At 40.1% G+C, this 23,634-nt stretch overlaps 1 protein-coding gene across 1 annotated transcript in view; it reads right to left on the reverse strand.

Moving 5' to 3' along the window:
• CUBN (cubilin) overlaps positions 1-23,634 on the reverse strand; it is a 156,260-nt gene that overhangs the window by 76,202 nt on the left and 56,424 nt on the right. The window contains exons 28-31 of the mRNA XM_064444709.1: positions 21,956-22,115; positions 12,257-12,438; positions 4,928-5,102; positions 3,111-3,292 (exon numbers count right to left, since the gene is read on the reverse strand). Of these exons, the coding sequence (XP_064300779.1) occupies positions 3,111-3,292; positions 4,928-5,102; positions 12,257-12,438; positions 21,956-22,115 (699 nt within the window). The remainder of the gene's footprint in view (positions 1-3,110; positions 3,293-4,927; positions 5,103-12,256; positions 12,439-21,955; positions 22,116-23,634) is intronic.

The raw sequence follows: 23,634 nt of genomic DNA on the forward strand, positions 1-23,634 counted from the left end.
AGTGCCATGTGCTACAAGCACTGCCTTCCAAGCCACGTCCTCCTCGAGTCTCCAAATACTTGAAACTCTTCTGACCTGCACTTCTGGTGTAGCATGGTACAATACTGTTTAACACATGGACAAAAAATACAGGAATTAGTGCACTCACTGTTTCTTTCCCTCTATTTTCCTTCAAAGAAACAAATTTGTTTCTTGTAAGACACAGTCTCCAGACAGCAATGGGCTAGTACATAAAGAGAAATTAAAAATGTATTCCTTATGTATGGTGACAGTGACAGAAAGATTCATCTCAAAGATCTTATGCTTTCTACAGTATATAACCAAGTTATATCTGAGATCAGAGAAAGTAAGACTATACATCCTCATTTAGCAGATGAAGAAATGTTCATCCGTTCTGAGAACAGCTAAGGTACAGAACTGAGGCAGAGAAACTGAGGAATCAACTAAATTTAGGCAGCTAAGTGAATGAAGAATGAGCTTTTTGGTGGCCTGGACTGCTCTCTGTGCACTCCACTCACTGGCTTTAGAGGGAGCTCAAAGCAGTTACACCATGGGTTGCTGTTATGGGATTAGAATTCGTTTGGCTGAACCCAGATCTGTGCTCAGATTTACATATGAAATCATTGAGCAGAACTGAAAAACCCACTGGGCTTTTTGGAGTTGCAGCATAGCCAAGAAGCAGCAGACATGAGTATTTTCCCTCCCTCCATTTTGCTCACATAACGAATGTGCAATGGAAAATACGACAGGAAAAGATACATTTCCATGTGTTCCCCCTAGAAAGGAATTTACGTTAGAAATAAAAAAATAAAAATCTCAAGTCATAACGCAGGGAAAAATTACTGGATCTAGAAGGGGAAGGATGAAGGAAAAGACCATTGGTATGGTCAGGGGTGGAGAGGAGCCCCAAGAGAACTCACACAACAAATAAATCCATAAAGATAAGTAAAAATTTAAGAAATAGAAAAGGGTGGAACCACTGCGTTACTCATACACAGTAGTTGTTCCTGTATTAGAGAGAGAAAAACAACCCACCAGACTCCTTAGCTGCCCTTATTTTCCATTTACGCAGCTTTTGGAATGGAATTCCTAAGCCATTCACAGTCATACATCTACTTATATATTTCCAGGCACTCTCTGTCCCCTCTGTTCTCCTATTACAGTTTGAGGTATACAGCACGCCTTGGAATGAGATGAACACAAATCACATCCAGGTGTTGGTAACAAGCGGTTTTCTGCTTATTGGCATACCAGGTAGGGAAAGAAACCCCATCTACTCCTTTCTTGCTCTGCTAGTCCCCCTAGATTAGCACTGAAGAGCCCTTCTCTACTTCATACACCAGAGCCTCAGGGCCCTTCATTACCTCTTGGCTTCAAATCAGCATTCTCCCTCATCCATTTTCAAACCACCCTCCACTCGGTGGGCAGTGACTGATGCCTGCATTAAATCTCCCTCCCTGCTCACATTGCTGCTTCAGTTGTGTTTGCACGGGCAACTTGTGACGGGCAACTTCCTCCTCTGCCACCCCCCAAAAAAACCAAAAAGCAGATGCAAACAACAGATATTCATATGGTAATGAGGAAAAGGGGTGTCACTGAACTGCAATGGTCTGCAAACTCCACTTATACAAAGAGCTCTGCTACAGCCATCTCCTCTGCCAGCTGAAGGACTGATGCCTTTCAGTGATTAAAAAGCCAGTGCCTGTATCTAGCCTATAAAGGTAATGGGAGTGTGGCTGTAACTGCAAGGAGCTCACAGAGCTGAGTACTCTACAAAGTGTTTAGATAGGTACATACATCCATTGGTGTCAGGTTTAAACGAGAAACTTCTATATCAGGTCTTCTCAGAATTTAGCCCTTAATTTGTGAATTTTTGGGGCATTTTTACCAGCACTGCCATTTCAGATGACCCGTGTTTCTGCCAGGCAATCTGATTTTCTACACCTGTGTGATATCACAGAAGACTTGGAAATTTTTCCAGTGGATTTTCCCTTTCAATGATCCCCCTGACATAGTTAAACATTTTAAATAAAAAGACATAACCATATTTCCCTGTGCTTCAGAACCAGAAAAAAAAAAAGAACAGTCATTGCACAAAGACGCTTTGTGGCCAAATGAAATCTTCAGTTCTGCTCAGCAAAATGGGGACACATTTCCTTTTTTCTGGTACAGTACAAAAAAGCTTTACGAGGCTATGCTGTTAAAACTGATGCTGTTTTCAAAAGAGTCTCAGTTCCTGCCAAATTGAGTTCTCTGTGAATGACAGTTTATCAAGAAGAGGAAAGCTGGATTTTGGGCTACAGCCACTGTGCTTTATCTGACTGGTACTGATCACACATGCCTTTGTACTGAGTGAAGTGCAATCTGACATCAAAGGCCAGGATTTCATGTCCCTCCTCCCAAAAGGCCAAGTGGAGACGTGGAGAGTTCTTCATTGTTGTGCACTGATTGAGCAGCAGCTTGCATTTCTGTGACATCAACAAAAGCTCACTAATCAACAGCAGTGTGAAGCTTTTAAGAGAGCAGGGGCTCTAATGAAGCAATTAAACAGACAGCTGAGGAGCACCTGAATGCACAGCGCATACATAAAGAAAACCAGCCAGCCACAGCTCCCTCTGGATGTAGACGTCCCTCTCTCCTGAGTTTGTAACAGAGTGTGGGCAACCTCTTATATATTTGGGCAGTCCATCCTGTGGCTTAGAGCAAGCTGTGGTAAGCTGCACTCTGAACGGGCAAGGGTGTCCTAATTACAGCCATCTATGTATGAGGTTATTCCTGCAGTACTAACTACAACTCACACCACCAAAAGGATAATGTGGTACCAGGATGCAGAATCCACTGCTTTAAAGAAAAGATCCTTCCAGATATAAGCGGGAACCTGGAATAATGCAGAAATGCATTTAGGAAGGCTGCTTCATTGGTGAAGCAAAGGAACTAGATCATAACTATTTAGCTGTAAGTTTAAGACTTAGCTCATCGGTGAATAAATATGACTATGCAACTACCAGTCTGAAACCAACTGCAGCCTAGGTTGCACAGTAAGCTTCCTCTTTTGCAAGTATTTCACCAGACTCATTAAGGAAACTTTTGAAATTTCTATTGTTACTTACTGCAACATGGTCATAGTTACATGAATGGTGATTTTCAATATCAAAATCCGTGAAGTTCAATAGGACTCTGTGGCTGAAGTCAACTTGGATAACCCAAGAACAATCTGTGTTGTTATTATAAGGTTGAGGATAGTTTGGAGAATGGATTTCCCCACTGGTAGCTTGGAAAACACCACCACAGCCTGAAAAAGACATAATCAGTTTTAATCACAAGCTCTTTTATGCTTAGCGAAATTCCAGCTCTATTTTTAAACTAAGGGAAGAACACCTCCATCTTTATATCTTCTGCATTAAACTTTTGTAAGATGAGTGCTCCAACTGTTGAAGTGTCCTGTCCACAACAAAAATCAAGGGAAATTACTATCAGGAATGTATAACATTACCATTATTGGTGAATATGCAACAACAGTGCTTGTGAGCAATGTTTCTTTATAGCCCCAGGCTGGTAGTAGATGTCGTAAAGGCTGAAGCATTAGTGTTGGTACTCCTCTTTCCTAGATATTGTAAAAGCAATCAAAAATACCATTCATATGAATGCCACAGACCTACCACACTGCCAAAGCAATGACTAGGCCTAGCTGAGCATAGGGGGGAGAAAACCATTTCTGAAAACGTCAAGACAGCTAGGACACCCACTTTCCCCATAAGCAGTAGAACAGTTGCAAGCCTCAAGTTTCTACTCTACCCATGCAGTTGAGGATTCCCTGAGGACTCCACCCTCAGGTATTTCTGACCAGAACAGCTCCAGGGCTCATGAATATCTAAATAGCCTGGAATGATGGATCCTGTGTGGGAAGTGCCAGGGCTTTCAGCAGGACTAACACAAACAAATGGACTTGTAAAGGGATGGAGGAGGGTGAAAGACATTGGGTCTGCTGTAGATGGAGGCAGCCTGCTGGAAGGATAAAAGCTATACTGTTATTGTGTTCTGGTAAGTGGGTATTTTAGAGGCTAGAGGGATGTTGGATACAACAGGCAAGATGCTGTAAAGGGATCAGAAAGCTTCAGGGTGCCTAAGTAGAAAAAATAACCCACCAGATCTTGGAAGCGGATTAATTCAAAGGACTATTGTAGACTTCTTTTACTAAAAAAAAATCTTGTGCCTTTCTCATAAAACCTGTGAGACTGGAAAAGTATAAATCTTGACAAACTAATGAATCAGTGTGCTTAATCAAGCAAAACTGCAAGATCTAAAATCTGCCTCTCCTCACGTTTATTGTAATTATTTTCCAATAATTGGCCTTTTCATAAGAACTCCCATGTAGAGACACGTGGTTGGGTACTTTAAGCATGTCTCTTCTTTTACTGATTCCCACTAAGGCTTTGAACAAGTAATCACATGGGGGATGGACGAACCTTATACAGTTCAAGTATTTACTAATCACTCCAAATATTTTTGGAGTCTGCCGAGTTCTCCAAGTTAAGCCACATTCTCAGATATTTTTCACTTTGCAGTTTAAACCAAAAGCATCATTCAGTTGATAAAGGACTCTGTGTGGGTGAGTGGGTGGGAAGAACTGCTAGCACGCAAAAGTTCTTTTCTGATTAGAGGAATATCTTGATTAATTACACAGAGAAGAAACCCCAACAAGGTAGACTGTTACAAAATACATAAATAGGCCTAGGTTTCAGCTAGTTGGACAATTCTTAACTCTGGGGATTTTTTTCAGCATCTCTTAGTGTTACCAAATCCAGTAACACCCAAATTCTCCTTCAGTTTTCAGTCCCATGCTGTTTGACTACTTTAAATGCTTGCATGGCTGATCTGTGACTGCCAGACTTCCTGAATTTCTCCTGGTCTTAATCAGTATACTTACCACCCGGATTTTCTTGCCAGGAGGCATTAAAACCTTTCCCTGCTATTGCTGCATCTGTCTTGAAATGGACAACAGCTGAATTGCCAGTAGTAGAGACTCGCAGTGGGTTCTGTGCTGATCTTGAAACACACAGCTGAGCTAGTCTAGGAGAGAGGAAGTCAGGGCCACCATAGACCTAGAAATGGAAGAAACACCATCAAAGTTTTTCAAAGAGACCATCTGCCACACAGAATACATGAGATTTGTTTAGCTAGGAGGAAAAAAATCTGTAAGTATTGAAAGTGATACCACATTTTGAAATGTAAGGTAGCTAATAAAATTGTTTTCTCTGCAGGTTTACTGGGTATCTGAAGCACCTGATGCAAGAATGAAATTCTAGATGAATTCAAAACAGCCTTGCATTTAAATAAAAATTTTCTGCTTTGGGTACTTTTCCACAGTCTTCTTCCTCTATCCCTCTGGGGTTAGCACCTTGTTTCTGTGGGGATATAAAACCAGATTTTCGCGTGTTTGTGCAAACAAACTGTATCTCTTTGCAGGAACTTGTGTTGATATTTTGCACCCTTGATCTTTAAAGGCACAGTTAAGACTGATTATTAAATTGAGGCTAGATTTCATCACCCTTTCTGATAAAACAAAAAACATTGTAATTTTATGGACTTCAGTGGCAGAATCAACATCGAAGCTGCAGGATTTTTGTCAAATAAACTAGTTTTTAATAATATTCTCTGGAAACAAGGATATATATCATATATATTTCCCACAGAAGACAGGTTTTGAATTTTAAGTGTAATTATTTCCTACTCTGAAGAGCATGTCTCAGGCAGTTATAAACCAGAAAACCACGATTCTCTTAAACATCATTAGCAGTACTGTGTACTTTAAAATACATTTTTAAACCAGTTCAAGTAATTTAGATGGCAGTGCTGAAGCCTTGTTAATCCTGTTTCTTGTCTTCCAAAAGGGATGTGGGATTTTAGTTTGAACCCATTTACAACTGATGGAACTAGCTTACCTTCCTTAGTCTTCCCTCTCAAAGCTGAAGAAAACACACATGCTTAGTGCAAGTTTCAAAACCAGACATGTAATTTTGGTGCCTAGTGCCTTCAATGATTGATTTTTTTTTGGCCTTTTAGAATCATAGAATAGTTTGGGTTGGAAGGGACCTTTAAAGGTCATCTAGTCCTACCCCCTTGCAGTGAGCAGGGACATCTTCAACTAGATCAGGTTGCTCAGAGCCCCATCCAACCTGACCTTGAACGTTTCCACGGATGAGGCCTCCACTACCTCTCTGGGCAACCTGTGCCAGTGTTTCACCGCTCTCATTGTAAAAAATTTCTTCTTTATATCTAGTCTAAATCTACCCTCCTTTAGTTTAAAACCATTACCCATTGTCCTGTCACAACAGGCCCTGCTAAAGTGGTTGCCCCCATCTTTCTTATAGTCCGCCTTTAAGTACTGAAAGGCTGCAATAAAATCTCCCCATAGCCTTCTCTTCTCCAGGCTGAACAACCCCAACTGTCTCAGCCTTTCTTCACAGGAGAGGTGTTCCATTGCTCCGATCACTTTTGTGGCCCTCCTCTGGACCTGCTCCAACAGCTCCATGTCTTTCCTGTGTTGGGGGCTTCTTGCATGTTAATGGAATGTCACCTGATACTAAGGGTCTCCTGCCTTCCATTGGTATGTCCCTGGTAGGACAGCAGCTGCAAAAGTCAGCTTGACAGTAACCTCAAAAGTGAAAACTGTTAAACAGATACACCAAATAATGAGTGTGCTATTGTCTTTCAGCAACTGAACTACTAATAGACAGATTGTCACTGTATCAGCATATATTATGTATAAATCCTAAAGCTAAACTAAAGAATGGCAGGTTCTAACAACGAAACTGGGGAATAGGAAGTTAAGACAACAAATCCCACCAGGATTTTCCCACTAGTAGCAACTCAAGACTGCTCCAGTATTTTATTAGGCTGGTAAATATCAAAACAGTCAAAAAAAGCAATCCATTAATCTCTCTGAGATTCTCTATAAGAAACAACCTTCTATCCAGCCCTTTTGCCTCTGATCCCTTCTAGATGAGGGGAAACTCAGGATTTAATAAGCTCTGCTGGATACTTTTTAACTTAAGAAGTTTGGGTTCTGCCCAAGCTAAATATCTGAGCAAGTCTTAGAAATAGCTGAAATATTCCCACCACCTCCAGGGCTAAGGTAGTGCATTGCTACATAATTTGATTGATCGTGTGCTCCCTAACTGCTCACAGTGCCTGACACTGCTCTGCAGTTAGAGGTATAAGGGAAAGAACTTTTTTTTTAACTGGAAAAAATATTCAGTGACTCCAGGGTAATGTGAAACCTCAGAAGCTGAAGCTTGCATCCCCTGAAGAAACAAGGAATTAATCTTTTTATAAACATCATAGTCTGTTAGATGATCAGAAGACTGTATTTTGTCTGACTGTATAAGCTGATTACATTGGCTTAATAGCTTAAACATTTCAATTTTGACCGAGACGGCACTTGCATTCTGCAGGAAGGCTGCATGACTTGAATGGATAACGGTTCCTCTGTTCAATCGATCGTCACAAAGCATTCAGAAGAAGTCAGAATGGATGAAATTACAGCTCAGATTAAGAATCTGTAATGAAGCAGTAACAGCCTGGGGAAGAAGCATGTTTGTCCGCTGGAAGCTCAGTGTCTTCAGCAAAATGTTACTGCTTGGCTGTTTGTGAGGCCCAATGATAGCTGCATTTGTCAGAAGTCTGTTCAAAATGTGAATTTTAAGATGTGTTTGTGGCATACTCCCTGAGTCAGAGCCACAGCATGAGATCTAGCAGGAACACATGCTCTTAATCATCTAAACCAGCCCAGAGAAGCTATGTGGCAGAGGAAACAGCAGGAGTTTCTAATATGCATCTAATAAGCACCATGGACCAGCCTCTAACATCATCCCTAGTGCTCCCTGGGGCCATCTGCACACCACAGGCAAGGGGACCAAACCCAGCTCTGACATAAACCCTGCTGATTTCTGTAGTATTACCTCAGAAATGAACTTGGCCTATGATGAACATTTATAGTTGGCCTATTGGAAGAGAATTAAGAATGGGGAAGAAATATTGATGGAAATCTGAGGTTTGTGGGTCTCCTTTATATTGTTAACTGTTCGGCAACGGCCTTCTGTGCAGTTTCAAAATAAAAAGCACAGTCAAAGGCATGCTTTTTAGGGTTAGTAGTATATTTTCTTTTCTCCTTTATGCCAGTTCAATTAATCAGATGCTTTCACAAGGGCTGGAACAAAAACAAGTTAGAGTGTTTCCATGACAAAAAACAATAAAATGTTACTTTTGGCTACATAGAGGAAAACCAATAGTTACCACATGAAAAAAGAAGAGGGAAAAGAGAATGGATGGAAAGAATGAATTCCAGGGCGTGGTTCACAGAGTCACAGGATGTCTGAGCTGCAAACAGATAAAAATAAAAACAAAAACATTTAGTCTGACCAGAGCACCTGATCCAGAGATAAAATGATGTTGGATGGCACAGCGGGGATGCAGGACACTGCCATAAAGCCCATGGTTTTAATCTGTTCTTATCGTTTGCTTCTGCCCCGTTAGCTCCATTTATTGTTAACAGTCAGCATTCCAGAGTTATGAGCAACAGAAAGCTGGTTTTATGTGGTTGGTCACCCTCATGACACAGATTTTTCTGGGAATAAAACTGATCCCTGTTCAGATATAACTGCCAGCAAAGAGAGAGCCCAGCTTTGAAAGAGAATTAAGAATTATCGTAATACTTGTTGTTTCTTTATATTTAAATGAGAAGACCAGAGCATCTAATAAAGACTTGGAAGTGCAACAGATTGACAGGGTTCCTTCCTTTTCAGCGTAGAGCTACATCTTGCTGTGGCAGAATATATTTATAGTTTACAAAAATCTGGTCCACATTTAAGAAAAGATGTCATGATTTAACAAAGTAGGCGTTGTCATTTTTCTCTATGTATATATTTTCAATAGAAGCCATTAAAAAAAAGTCTTTAGTTATTTCATTTTGTCCAAAATTATGGCTTCTATTTCCATGACATTTCTAGAAAACATCTTGAAGGACAACTTAAAATTTGCTTCTGTATGTTAGTAAAAAGAATGGAAGAGAGAAAGACAGAGTGCAACAGTGACATAAAAAAAAAAAGGAGAACGAGGATTAAAAGAGAATTTGTCAAACTCTTGACCATGCAGAAGACTGTTATTGCACAGTCTTGGTGAAACATATGGCAGGACTGGGATACTGACATGGAAGGGACAGCTTGTTTAGGAGGCATTGTCAATGGAAAGGGAAGGGAGACAGTTGCTGCATTTTACAAGAACAAATACGATTCAGAAAAATGTGCAAGAGAAATAGTCAAGAAACTATGGTATAAAAATGAAGTTAGCAGCAAAGGTGCTGCTATGAAAAAGATCTCTTAGAATTTTGCTACAATCCTCTGCCAGGTCAAAGGCATGAGAGCGTTTCTAAGCAAAAGCTAAATGCATCCAGGTGAGCAAGTTTTGTGATTACTGGGGAATTTTTATTACTATATAATTGTAATAATTACATTACAAATATTTACATAATTGTAAAAATTACAATTACAGTTATAAATGTAATATATTTTGGAAAAGCAATAGAAAAGAACACAATTTATCACAATATTCTAAAGGCAGCTTCTTATTTCAGAGAGTAGAGGTAGTTAACAGGGCAGGGAGGGACAGTAGGGTGCAGAGCTACTTTACTAGTGATTTTAACCTCCTCTTAAAACTGGAAAGTTATTTGGTTTGAAAGAAAACAAGAAGTGGTAGAACTCAGTATTCAGAGATAAGGAAAAAGTGAAATCAGTGGAATAACTATGAAAAAAAGCAGACTTCAAAACCTGAAGAATTGGGAGACAGGATACTCTAGGGAAGAGAATGTGAGAATGGAAGAAGTTTGGAACCTTAGTGATCACTGAAACACATTGTGTCAAAGGCACACCAGGTACCTTTTTTTTTTTCCTAAAACTTTTCAAACTGTTAGACACTTTTTGTGCATGTGGTTTTCAGCCCAGACATATGTAGACAGCTACAGGAAAGAAGATTACAAGACAGAGTGGCTCCTGAAAATGGTTAACATTCTTTTTTGTTCCCACTAAAGCTGAGTCATCATTTATTCTGTGCAGACTGCATCAATAATGCTGTGAATGTGTAATTTCATAACAAAACCAAGAAAATATGTATGTGGCAAGCTACATAAAGTTCCACCAAATGCTGCAGTTTGGCAGGGGAAGCTGTTCGCTGCCAGGCAGAACTTTTGATCTTGCCCTAAGACGTGAACAAATTTTCCCCAATAAGTTGATTTACATTAGGTTATCTGTCAGCAGATCAGAGACAGGTGTTGGGAACTGGATGAGCCAAGATCAAGAGAGAAGTAACTCAGAGGCATGCCAATTCTGAGGGCAGGAAGGCAGGGAAGTTCAGACAGCAAGGTAGGCATCTGTGCCGATGAATGAGTAAGGCTGGAAAAAAGTAAAGCATAGCAACCAAGTTTGAAATGGTAAATAAAGAAAACTCAAAACCTAAGGTGAATATCTGGTTCGGGGACACAGAGCAACAAACTGTAGGATCCTCTTAAAAAAACTTATTTAAACTAGCTATGTCTGGCAAACCACTCATTGGTTTTAGGCCAGTTCCCCCACTAGTCAAAAAAGTTCTCAAGCAAATGGTTGCCAGCCATCTGTACTCTTACTGGATTGTGATAGCTCCTGGGTGACCACCTGCAGATGTAGGCATTGTCCTTGCACTATTCAAAAATTGGTCAACCACAGTAGACTTAGATTTTGTGGCTGTTTAATTGACTCATTGGGACAACAGATGCATAACTGAAGCTTACAGGCAGATTAGCTTCAACCTAGTCATTTTAGGCACAAGCAACAATGGAAGCTGCCATACAACAGACTTCATCAATACCCAAACCAGCCAACACAGGTCACCTACTCACAGGCACTGGTGTCAGCAATGTGACATACAATCGTACTTGCCAATGTTACTGATTCAAGGAACAAGTTCCTTACACCCTGATCCTACAGAAGTTCCAAAATCAATAGGATACTCAAAGTACAGCGTCAATTTGGTCAAGACTTCCACTTTATTGCTAAGCTAGGGAAGCCTGTTCCAGAGCCAGAAGGCTGGAGTTAAATTATACATCTCCTCTACTCATACAAACGCTTAGCAATCACCTATTTGGCAACTGTATATTTGGGAGCTACTTTGAGATGTGGGTTAAGTCTTTCAGGAATATTGCTGGTGAGTGTGCACTAAGGACCATAGGCTGGAGAAATCAAAGCTACAAAGGTGAGAATAGGCAGCAGCGAGTATGTGTATGTGCTGGACAGAAAGCTGCCTAGTTGTATGCTGGTCACATATCACATTACCCAGGAGAAGAGGAGGAGAAAGGCCCCAGGGGAGTGGTACAAGATCTCTTAATCAATCTTGGGTTCATTACAAAAGCATTCAAATGTCACCCACGTGTTAACATTGAAAGACCCCACAATTGTAGCTCCATTAGTGACCTCAAATGTCTTTGAGGAAAGAGATCTAGAAAGTTTATACTTCTGAAGAATTTCTTCCTGAAATTATTTCCTATCCCTTCTTCCTGCACTGTCAGTCTATTCAAATCTGTTATCTGGGATTGGTCACCTGGCTGCTTTCCAACATGAGCACAAAGATGTTTATGTAACAGGACCATCCAGTTTTATAAGTCTCTTAAAGGTCAGTAAACCCTTAGCGAGGTTCCTTTTCTCCTTGTTCCACCATCCTAAGCTGACTAGGAGACTGCCTTTTCTTTTATTCATTTTCTGAGTACAAAGATTCTTCACAGTCTTCAGCACTCTGGGTTATAAACCTCCCCACTTCCTTGGAAGGTCCTACACAAAGTCTCACCTTAGTTATTCCCTCAGTGATCCATTATCTTCCTTTACATTAGGAAATTTTATCTCCATGGCAGAGCACCCTACGCTTAGTTCTTTGTAAAAGGTGGACTTTTTAAGACTGAGTTTTTCAAAGCAGTTTTGTCTCTTGCTAGGAAGTGTACAGTGCCTAGCACCATTATTGATTAAGGTATACAGACACCAAAGGCATAAAAGGAAAAAAATAATAAGAGCATAGAGGCTTCTGTGACCACATCTGTGGAATGTAACTGTAACCAGAGCAGAAATGGGAAAATGCAGTAGAATTATTTATTCTGCTCCTGAAGTTCTTGGGATCAACTGCTCCAGACAGAAAAGCATGTAACTTGTGTATTTTTGAGGAGTAAATCTGATGCTCTTACCTCCAAAACATCATGGCTGCAGTTTGGGTGATATTCAATGTCGAATTCCTGAATGGTGAGTTGAATACTGCTACCAGGTGCTGTGTGAATGTACCAGATGCATTCTCTATTTCCTGGGTATCTGTTGGGGTAGCCAGGGCTGAGAAATGAACCAGAAGGGCCAGAGAGTTCTCCTCCACAACCTGACAACACAGCAAAGCAGCCCATCAGTGAGCAGCTCTGGAAAAACTCTTCAACAACTCTGCAATGAGGACAGGCATTAGCACCCATTTCATGCACAAATGTGTATAGTGGGCTTGAGGGTCTGCTCTGTCACAGGGAACGGAGGTCTAGCAGGGAAGAGAAACTCAGGAACGGCACTGCCCATGCAGTAAGCACTTCATCTCCTACTTTGGCATGTTTCTCGGCATACCTCAGCATCTGCTTCAACAGCTGAAGAAACTGAGACACAGAGAAAAAAAAAGTGACATTTTTTGTGTTGGCTTCTAACTTTGATCAGTTCTAGAAAGTTGAATCAGATCCATCCTCAGCTGTTACTGACCTCAACTAACACACAAACTAAGTTAACACGGGGAGGGCTTCCTATTGTTGTAAAAATGCCATTTCCCACTGCTTTAGAAATCATAAAATTAGAGACAATGCAATTCGCTCAGCCCACTAAGCATGATTACAAGCCACCAAGTCACAGTGGATAAACTGGTTTTTTGACATTTGGTGGGTTTAATGTTCTTTTTTATTGAATTTTTACTGTGCAATTGTAAGACTTGCCATGTTTGAAGAGTTATGTATTTTCTTTTCAGATAAGACATTATTGTCCTAACCTCACTCCCCAGCCCCTTGTGTGATTAAGTTCTTGAATATTATGAGCTAGATTTAAAAAAAAAGATGCAAAACAATGGATCAAATGCAGGCCCTGGTTTGACAGCACAAAGCAGCTGGATACCTGAGACTGCAGTTTTATCATTGCTTTATGGATATGTGGCAACTGCTTCACTCGCCCCCTTTTGTTGAGCTCTGTGGAAGATGCTCTCCCTGACTCCATCCCCAGGTGCAGGTGTCAGCAGGGTGTGAAGGCACAACAGGCCTTCCCAGTGCCAGGGCAGATTTAGATCAGCTACATTCATGCTGAAACCTCACCTTTAGAAAAGCCAGTAGGGTGGCTGTTTATATCTGTCACGTGCAGAAAGCAAGGAAATTGTGTGCTTGATCCGATTTTACGTGTGTGTCACTCTGCCTTTCAGCAGCACTTTTTTTCCTCCCTACATTACAAGCCCCCAGGTGCTTCACTTAGGCACTAGCAAATCTTTTGCTTACACAGCTTTTACAGGGTCACTCAAGCTTTGTAAGTAAAGCTCACACTCCAGCAATCTCTTTGGCTTCATCTCTAGAGGGAAGGTTCTGTCACACAGCAGAAAAAGCCCCAAAATACTTAAGAAATCTGTCTAACAAACCATGAGTTCTATATTCCCAGAGGCAAATACTACAGTATGTCAGACGTGGTAAATAGCATCTGTATCAGAACTTTTATTTATAGGAGATATTTTATAACATGAAATGAATAAACTACCCTTCTGACCTGCTCAACTAATCAATGCAGATGTGTAAAACTCCACTAATCTTTACTAAGTCTATACATGATTTGCAACTTGACAAGGTATCTTTGGCCACTGCTCTGCTTAACACTTTTTTTTTTTTCCTTCAGGAAGCTATAAATGAAGATCTTCAATTAAATGCAAATACTTCCCTCAACACCTGCTGTGACAAACTTGTGGTTATTGAAGGGTGGCTCTAGGACTTTTAGGACTGCAAAATACAAATTTATGAGAGAAGTGAGCAGCAGATCTGAAAGGGAGCAAAGCAATAGGAAGCGATTTTAAACTAAAAAAGAGCCATCTAAATGCGGATGTGAGGAAGACATCTCCAGCCATGCCAGCAATGTAACAGATCTCTGTCAGCCCATCAGCCAGTACTCACTAGAAAACCACCTTTTAAACACAAGAATTCCCACAACTGATCAATAGTTAGCTACAACCCAGGAAAGCCTTTACACAGGTGAAGTTGACCTCACAGGTGAATTGGCACAGACTTAGTTCTCCCTTTTTCCCCACCTGGCTGCACAGGATGCTCCATAACCCTGAGGTGGCTTGCCCTGCAGCCACAAAGCTATATTGTCTAGCCACTGGATGTCTCAATCAAGGAGTAAAAGAAGCTTTTAAATGTATTTGAAACCAATCCTGCCTTCAGTCCCTCTGGAGAGAGAAACACAACAGAAAAAGGTAGCGCACTTACTCCATGGGGTGGGTAAATGTTAAGCTCCTGAAACTTTGATGTCCATGAATATTTCAGCAGAGAGACAGAGAGGAAGAGAGCTTCAGTGTAACCCACCACCCCATTATTTTTCCCAGTGCTGTCAGAGGATGGCCTAATTTTCCTCAAAGAAACCAGGTCATTGGGTTTTTACAACTGGAGAAAAAAAGAGGTGTCAGCAGGCAGGGAGCCTTACAGCTGAATTTGCAGGGTGAGTTACTCTTTTCCCTCAGCAGCAGGAATGGCACAGCCACAGACTTCAGGAGGGGAAAGCTGCCTCGCCAACTTGGGAAACAGAAAGATTTCTCAACAAACAGACTTGATGGCTTGGCTCCTGAGGGGGTGGGAACAGGGAGGCAGGGGAGTTTCAACAAGCGAGAACAAAGCCAAGTGCTATTTATCTCAGCCTGAAGAAAGCTGGGAACATTTTAAAACTAAACAGGCAGTTATGACTCAGCTTCTCCTACTAAGTTTCCTGATAGCGACAAAGACATGTTTTTTATTTAAACTCAAAACAGCTCAGATGAGTGGAAATCTTGTGTGCTGTGCTTTGAGGTACAGAGCTTTCTTTCTATGCAACCCTTGCAGGTAGCATTCAGATTATTCATGCTCCCTCTCCAGAGTGGTTTATATTTTCTCTGAGCTCAGTTGATAATCTCTGGATCAAGTATGTGAAGCACATGAATAAGAACATCAGTGTTGTTAATGTGTCATTTCTATTCCTCCAACTACAAGTGTTCCCAGAAAAGGCTTTTTGTTAAAAGATAAATTTTTCTTTTTAAATGTTCCAGTAAAATGGAGGTAAAGTTTAGATCCCTGTGATTAATTTCTTATAATAAATATGCTGAAATAATGTTGCCAAACATTTATTAATTGTTTGCAAACAGACCAGAAATTGCTTGAGTTTATGCTAAGTATTCACTGACTAATAGCTGAAAAAAGGATTCACTGATCTTTGCAGATATGTGAACTTCACACCTGAACTATTTTGACTAACCTGCATACAGAAGCAGAAACCTCTGTATCACAGCAGAAACGTAATCTCTGAACTCTCTAGCCGCCTGGCAGAAAGTCTGTATCTTCTGTTTCTGCTCTTACATGGATGAGCTAAGAATCAGTTCTGTTGTACATTTTTGAAAAGATATATGCTAGATGATTTCAACAAAATATTTACAGAACTATTTAAGAGACCAAAACAAATGTCCCTGCCTTTAAATTCATTTGGTACATCTATGGAACACCAAAATGAGAAAAACTCAAAAAATGATAGAAAAACTTTTGAAAATGTTTACAAAGGTTGCATGTGAAAGACTTGCCCAGCCTTAGAGAAAAAAAAAAAAAGAGTTGTCCAGGAATATTGTTTCAAAATGAGAAGCAAACTTTGATTCACCAACTTTGCAGCTTATATTTTAGTTCCTGGAACATTATGGGTCCTTACTATTCACAAACTTTTTGTCTTGAGTATTTTAAAAAGGTGAGTTTGGAATTTGATCCCTGATTTCTTTGTGTGATATTCAGGGTCCTCCCCATTTCGATTAGCCACAAATTTCTTGTAGCATTATCCCTTTCGTTGATTGGATGACAGATACAAGCCATCAAGGAAAATGAAACTGCAAGTATTTATCTTATTGTGTGTGTTACCTATGAAGACCGATTCCCTGCCTTAAGATGCTGATACTAGGCTTTGAAACCTGCCTTGGCAGATATTTAAAATAATCAGAAAATTTATCAAACAAATTACATTCATATGAATGGTGTTCAGGCTGAAGATGTACATCTAGATGCAGGTGCATATTTATTTACATACATATATGAATATATGTGAATATATATATGGATTTTGCATTTAAAAGGAAAACTTCAGGAGAAATGCCAGCTTTGTTTTTTTGAGGCATGCATTTGTATGTACTGATTCTGTTCCTATTTTTTGAGCCAGCTAAGAAATACATTTTGATTTAACCTGGAACATAATTTCCATATAAATTGGCCTGCCTACTTTATTAAGATATTGAAATAGGAAAAGTTTAAATGATGATGTAATCAGTTCAGCTAATTAAAATTCCCCCATCTCTGGCATCACCATTAAATGATCAAAAACCTTCTCTCAATTTTTACATTTGTCTGCAAACATCAGATTAGAGTTTGCTTCTATTCAAATAAATGGAATTTGTGCTGTTTATGGCAACAAAGTAAAAAAGATTTGGTCTTTAAGGGTAAATAAAAATGAGGAATCAGAACCTATAAATTACTGCATGACTTCAGCTCTCACTGAGATAATAGTGAATAATCTTAAACCATTCTGTTCCTAGTAAAACATCTTTAACAGTTTTTCTCAGCACAGAAATACACGGCCTTAATGTATGTGGACAGCTATATAGACAGCTGCACTGTGGAAAACCTTCTTGCAGCTGAACTGCATACGGCCCAGGCTCAGTTTGTTCAGATCTCCTTGCAGTCATTTTGGAAACTTCCTGCAGTTAAACTGAGGAAAAAAAAAAAGGGAGGGGAGATACTCTTTTAGTAGCGTAAAGGTTCTGGAATTCCCTTGAAAAATGCGTAAAACAACTACCTAACCTGGTGTTAGTTGCTAGGAAAACAGACAACAAATAGAAAGCTCAGGAAGCATACATTTGGTGTCTTTGCTTTCCTCTGGCTAAAATCTAAGTAGTCATTGAAGACTGTGGAAGGGATGATTTATAGATGTCTTTCCATATTACTGCCTGTCTGGTTAGCAGATGGTGTTCATTAACCAAAGAATCCCTATTCTCATAAATAATTATAGCTGAATAGAGAAGTAGTAATCTGTGGAAACCTCTATTATTTGCAAGGTTTTCAGATTTACTCATGGCTATGTTTTAGCCACATGCTAGAAGAATCCCTTCCAAAAAGTTTAAAGTGAACTGGCACTGTTCCTGTAAAATCAGAGCTGGGGAAATGAAAGGATTCAGAATTGTTCCATTTGTTGTGCTCACGGTGAAATATTTCAGTAAACGTTAACTGATTTTAGCTCCAAGGAGCCTGTAGTATGAACATTGGCCTGTACTACACTAATATTTGCGTGAAGTACAACTTGGTTTTGATTCTGAAATCTTTTGCTCTCTTGAGTAGGTTTAGTTCATGGAATATTATCCAATGGAGCAAGTGGGATCATTTTTGTGATGAGGGCTTATGCAAGACAATAAAAATTCAAGTGAGAAACTTTTTTTTTTCTTCTTTCTGATTCATTAATCACTTCTGTAGCTTTGATTATTATAATTCCATCAGTCTCCTGAATTCTGGTATTTTCTTCAACATGTTCCAATCTGAAATCAGTAAGATGGATAATAAATAAAGATAGACTACAGGGACCCAGAGACCTAAAGGCAAATTTAGGCATTTAAACAGGAGCTGAATCCTCCAAGACACTGAATGGCCACAGTTCCCACATCAGCTGACAGTGTTCAGTGTTAAAAAAAAAGCCATTTTCTAGCTTTCAGACATTCATTGAACTGTCCAGCAACAACCATTTTAAGACAACTTTGGCCCTTATTCTTATATATTAGCTTGGGAGGTGGAGGGAGGTCCAGCTTGCTGAAGAAACAGAAATGAATTAATCCTTAGCTCTCATAAAGAACATATCTATGTTTTTAATAGCCTGACTGCAATACAAAAAGCCAGCTCTGAACATGGTAGCATCCACAACTCAAAACAACTACTCAGGACTTCAAAAGATCAGACCCTGTGCATCCTTAGACTTAATATAGCAGAAAGACACTGAAAAGGAATAGCCATTTTTGAAAACTGAACATATGGCAATTTGTTAAAGGCTGCACAAGAAATCAATGACAGAGTTATGATTCAGGCTTAGGAAATCTGGGCCTCAGGTCCCTCATTGACCTGCAATACAATATTCTCTCCAGCAGCCCTAACAGATGCCTGGCAAATGTCTGCAGTGAATGGCTTCTGCATTCTAATCTAATATCTGTTCTTGTTATGCTTCCCTGAGGAACTAACAAACTATTTCACATTTTATCTGACATATATACTGAAAACCCTTCTTTAGTTATTGTATGCCTTTTAATAGTTTTCATCTTCTGAAAACACAAACCCAGACTAATGAAAACTTTTATTCTCATGAATCAAGTAGCTTTCTCCACACCCTGTCCATCAATCATTTCTTAGGGAAATCCAACAGAAAAAAGGTGATGGCGAAGGAAAAAAGCAATACAATACTCTGGGGCTACATAATTCTTTTTCCTCAACAGTGTGCTTTGCTTCTTTTCTACAGGGGGAATTAATGTGTCACAGAAAATAGAATACTGGGTGCAAATTTTGACTATGCTGAGAAGAGCCAGTTGAATTTATAATTTTATACATTTATAATTTTAGTTGCATTTATAAGCTCTACTGACAGTCAAGCAGCCTAACGAGTAAGCTTCCAATGAAATGCTGATGTATATATAAAGCAGTCAGCTCCTACATGCACATTGCTTAATAAGGTAAGTGACGGGACTAGGAAATATGTGTCTTCTCAGATAGTGACAGTTGTCACTGGTGTAATTTTGCACTGAGAGACCTTTGGCCTTTTGGCCTTCTGATTTTTTTTTTTTTTTAAGGAAAGCAATTCATTTGGCATGCCATCTTTGCAACATCTAGACTGTTACCAAGAGTTTGGTCTTTCTGAAAGGGCAAAAATAAACCCCAAAATATGTCTGCCTGTAATAAGCTTCCTAATAAATAGCAGAAGTGGATCAAGCACTTTGCAAATTCAGGCTTTCCTCTGGTGAATAAGCCTCCTGAGGCCTTGGCTGCAGAAGAAAAAATTAGTGGTTTAGCCAAACCAATTCTAAATCCAGCCTCATCAATGAAAGCCCCTTAGATGAACAGTGTTATTTCAGAACCAAAACCACTCTAAATTGAATTCTTTGCACTACAGCTTTCCATCCAAGTTAAAATTATATAGGATGATTTTAAGCATAAATAACAGCATTCTCCTAAGATCAGTAGCCTTTGGGAAAGCCTAAAGATTGGGTTTCCTTCACTAACCCAGATTAGCAATTCAGCAACTGAAAAAAGCAGCTCAAGAACTGGAAAGATCAGATGCAAATGTTTCAAATCAAAACACTTCAAATTTGTGTTGTGTGTACTAGCAGGCGCTCTTCACACCAGTTATCAATGAAGTTAGCTTTTGGCTTCTTGTGATCACCTCATAATCGCAAGCAACACTGCTGGAAAGCGTATCTCAAACAAACTGTATCAGGCACGTGGTGGCAAATATAAGTGCTGCTCTCTTTTACCACCAAAGCATGTGAATGTCCTTGATGTATATCTCATAGATGCTTCACAACTGACAGTTAAGGAGCACATGGACAGCCTGACAAATAGTTCACAGCAGCTTGAACTCTAGAGTACACATTTGTCACTTGAGCAGAAGTAAAAGCTCTTCCCTCAGCAATATATATAGACTTGGTATTTTCTTGTCAGGTGAGATGTTACCAGATCCAGGTTTAGGTTCTCTTAGGGATTTGCCCTCAGGGAAGAGGGTACCTGAATGCTTTACTCTGAAGTACCCAACTCAAAGCTGCATCTCCTGATGATGAGTTCCCCTAGACTAAGGGACTTTGTCCACTGAGTGTTTTTGTGCATTTGAAAGATTTTCAGAAGGGAGCAGCAAATATATCACCCTGACCACAGGAACATATCTAACTTTATCCACTGTAGGACAATGGTATATGCCCAGACAACGCAGCCGCCAAGTGTAAGAGGAATACCCACATTTGTGCATGACACCAATCAAGAAAAATGGAAGTGCCTGTAATGAACAAAAAGATGACTGTGGTGAGCCCTGGAGGAACTTGCACTCATATTACAGGCTGTCAGGAGTCTCAGCTGTGACGTTTTAAGCCAGCAATGACATTCCCTAGGAGCCAGCCCAATTTGAATGCACAAATTCTGCTCTGCCACTCAGACACAGCCCCATGTTAGCAATCTAGGCCCTGTGCAGCGTTAGGCTGCATTTTAGTGTCCAGGAACTACAGAGGGGCAGTGCTGGCTGACACAGAAGTGAATGTGTCAGTGCAAAAGAGGAGTGGACGGTGGGGGAGGGGAGTGGAGAGGGCTGGAGAGACCGGGAAATGCCTGGGGGGGACGTGTAGGGAAAGCACAAGAGTGATTACCACGCAGGCAGATTCTGGAAAGTTTTGAGAGCTTTAGAAAAGCAAGTTAACCCAGCACCATGGCTACTGTGTGGAGCTGATGTCATCTGGCTGTGCATAAAAGCCTCCACTTTTTCTTCTTTTGTGCAGTTCCCAGAATGACATCACCTCGAAGCACAAGAACCTACCTTTGTGCTGCAGCACTTCCCCTGCTGCCTCCTGCCACACATCTCACTCCTCCCACATATGTCCCTCCTTTGCCCAGAAATGCTCCTTGACCTCTGCTGAATGCAAAACACCACTGTCTAGTCAACAAGAGCCCTTTGGGAGCCCGCAAACGCCAGCGGTCTGTGGTAGCGCAGAGGAGCTCCTATTCAAACAATGTATAGCATGCCGTACACCTCAGCAACCCACAGTGGGGCCTCTGCAGCCGATTTCAGCTGCTTTACAATGCTGTCAAAGCTGAATGGTGTGAACTGATTAGACAGACAGAGCAACAGTGGCGATTTAATTATTTTCAAGGTTGGATCCGCTTTGATGGGATGTACAATGGCACACAATTTAATCTTGTTACAGTGCAATACTGATGTTAAATAAGCAAAGTGAAAAAGTTGCATTTGTATCCTCATTTATGAAGAAACTGCAAACATAGTTTGCAGTTGTACAGTCATTAACAGATTTGTTTTTAATTGGTGTTCATGCTTGCCTGTTTAATGAGGCCTGTGACTGTGATGTAAGAACAAGAGAAAAAACACCCAAAGCACATCCTGGCCAATGTTATTTCATGCAGGCAAGTGGGGTGGGGGGCAGCTGGAAGTGAACGTGCTACCCAAAAACACCAAACAAATAAAACTAGAGAGAAGCCTGCACAGAAAACACAAATATATCAGAATGGGGCAAACTGAGGGCTGAGTGTTTCCCATTAGAAAACCCAAGTCACCCATGATTCCCCTCTTTAGAGCATATATCTCCTGTTGAGTACAAAAATTCTGCAGATGCCCCTCATCCCTGTGCATATTCCTACAAATGAAAGCATGTTTCAGTAACAGCTCTCAGTCTTTGATCAGATGATCTTTGAAGGTGTGCATGTGCAAAAACATCCACTGGAAAAGCACTTGAGGAATTATGAGGAAATGCAATATTTCAGAGCTGTAATGGTTATTTCTACTTAGCTGACAGAGTAGCATAAGCTGGGACTCCATTACACATACAGGAAAGAAGGAAACATACCTTCCCAGAGGAAACCTGGTTAACTTACCATTAACATGCCACATCATCTGGAACCCACTTCTAGCATTCAGTCCATCAGAATAAAACACCACATGAAGGCTGGTCCCTGTAGTACTCCCTGCCAGTGGAAGAGACTGTCCACAGAAAGTGCCTATCAGGTTGGATTGTTCATCAGGCCCATCATAGAGCTGAAATGAAACAAAAAATATCCCAGTGAGTAAAAAGCCACTCTCCAATTCCTAACGTTTAGTACAGGATGTCAAAGAAAAATCAGTGATACTTCTTGCACTGGCCACCTTTGCCACCCTTTGAGCTCTGGGGAGCGTGGAAAGATTTGGGTGAAATGATGAGCAAATATAATGCAATATGTCTTTCTTTAAACGTGGCTACACACTGTGTACAGAAGGAAGGTTTTGCTGTTTCTGTTTTGGTGTGTATTGGGGGTTGCTGGGGAAGAAGATAAAGAGCAAATGGCAATGAACTGAAAAAAAAGAAAGAAAAAGGGAATATCATGGATCTGATTTGGCTGTGCATCTAACATGCTCAGTGCCTCCAAACCCCTCAGTGACAACTCTTGTCTACAACTTCACTTCTTTAAGACTGCACTCAGGTGATTTCAGGACTGGCTGGACTTGGAGAAAACCAAGCAGTCAGCATCACCAGGGCCTCCCAGACTAGTGAGGAGAAACTGAAAACCAAAAGCAAAGTAAATCCTCAAAACCCACAAGGTAAACTTCACATGTGTTTGTTTATTGTTTCATGATCTTATGCTACTATCCTGCTTTGGAGAAGGAGTGGACTGAGTCATGCTTTCTGAACTTTTGTACTTAGAAACACTTTCTGTTTGATCTCCTAGTCATATTCTACGTGATGGTATTCTGACAATGTGTTGGCCGATGTGGTCAGCCTGAAAATCTTTCTGTTCCCCAAACACAGATGAGAAATCCTCCATCCTATTCTTAAAACATCACCATTCAAAAAAACCACAAACAAACAGACAACAACAACAACAAAAAAAAACCCAAACAAATAAAACACTAAAAAAATATTCCTGTATTTAAATCTTGAAATCCGAACTTAGTCATATACTGACACTTAAATGAAAACACTTAATACATATTTTGATGGGATGATAGTGGATGCTTACAGCTTTTAAGCCTTTTTACATTAGTTGTCTCCAAACAGGTTTAAAGGGTCTTTCAAATTCTAGATTTGTAACTTCTTTCAAATCCAGTAAATCACACTGAATATGCATTTATGTTCCTCACTAAATATCCCAATGCTCAGTGTTGTTTTTCAGGGTTGAGGCATATAATTTTTGCAAAACTGGTAAAAAATGAGACATTTTAGCTCAGTTGCCTTTGACTTATGATACTAGATTGCCGGTTGTTGTCAAGTTAGGAGTTGCTTTATTATTTCTACTTTTGTTACTATGATTCTCAAAGTTTAAAAAAACAGCAACCCTTGTGCTTTTATTATCACTTTGCCACAGTTCATCTGATCTTCTGTCTCACAGAGCATATCTTCTCAACACAACCCAGCAAATTACTGGCACAGAAACCATGTCTGAACATTCTCATTGTGAATTTTTGGCATGCCTCTTTCAGAATTTCAGCAAAAACTTTTCTCTGTTCTGAAGCCATAAGTGTAAAGTTTTCTCCATGCAAAGAATCAAATCTATGATGTCTAGAAAAACAGCCAAGGTTT

This window comes from Phalacrocorax carbo, chromosome 2 (assembly GCF_963921805.1).
Source record: "Phalacrocorax carbo chromosome 2, bPhaCar2.1, whole genome shotgun sequence".
NCBI lineage: Eukaryota > Metazoa > Chordata > Aves > Suliformes > Phalacrocoracidae > Phalacrocorax > Phalacrocorax carbo.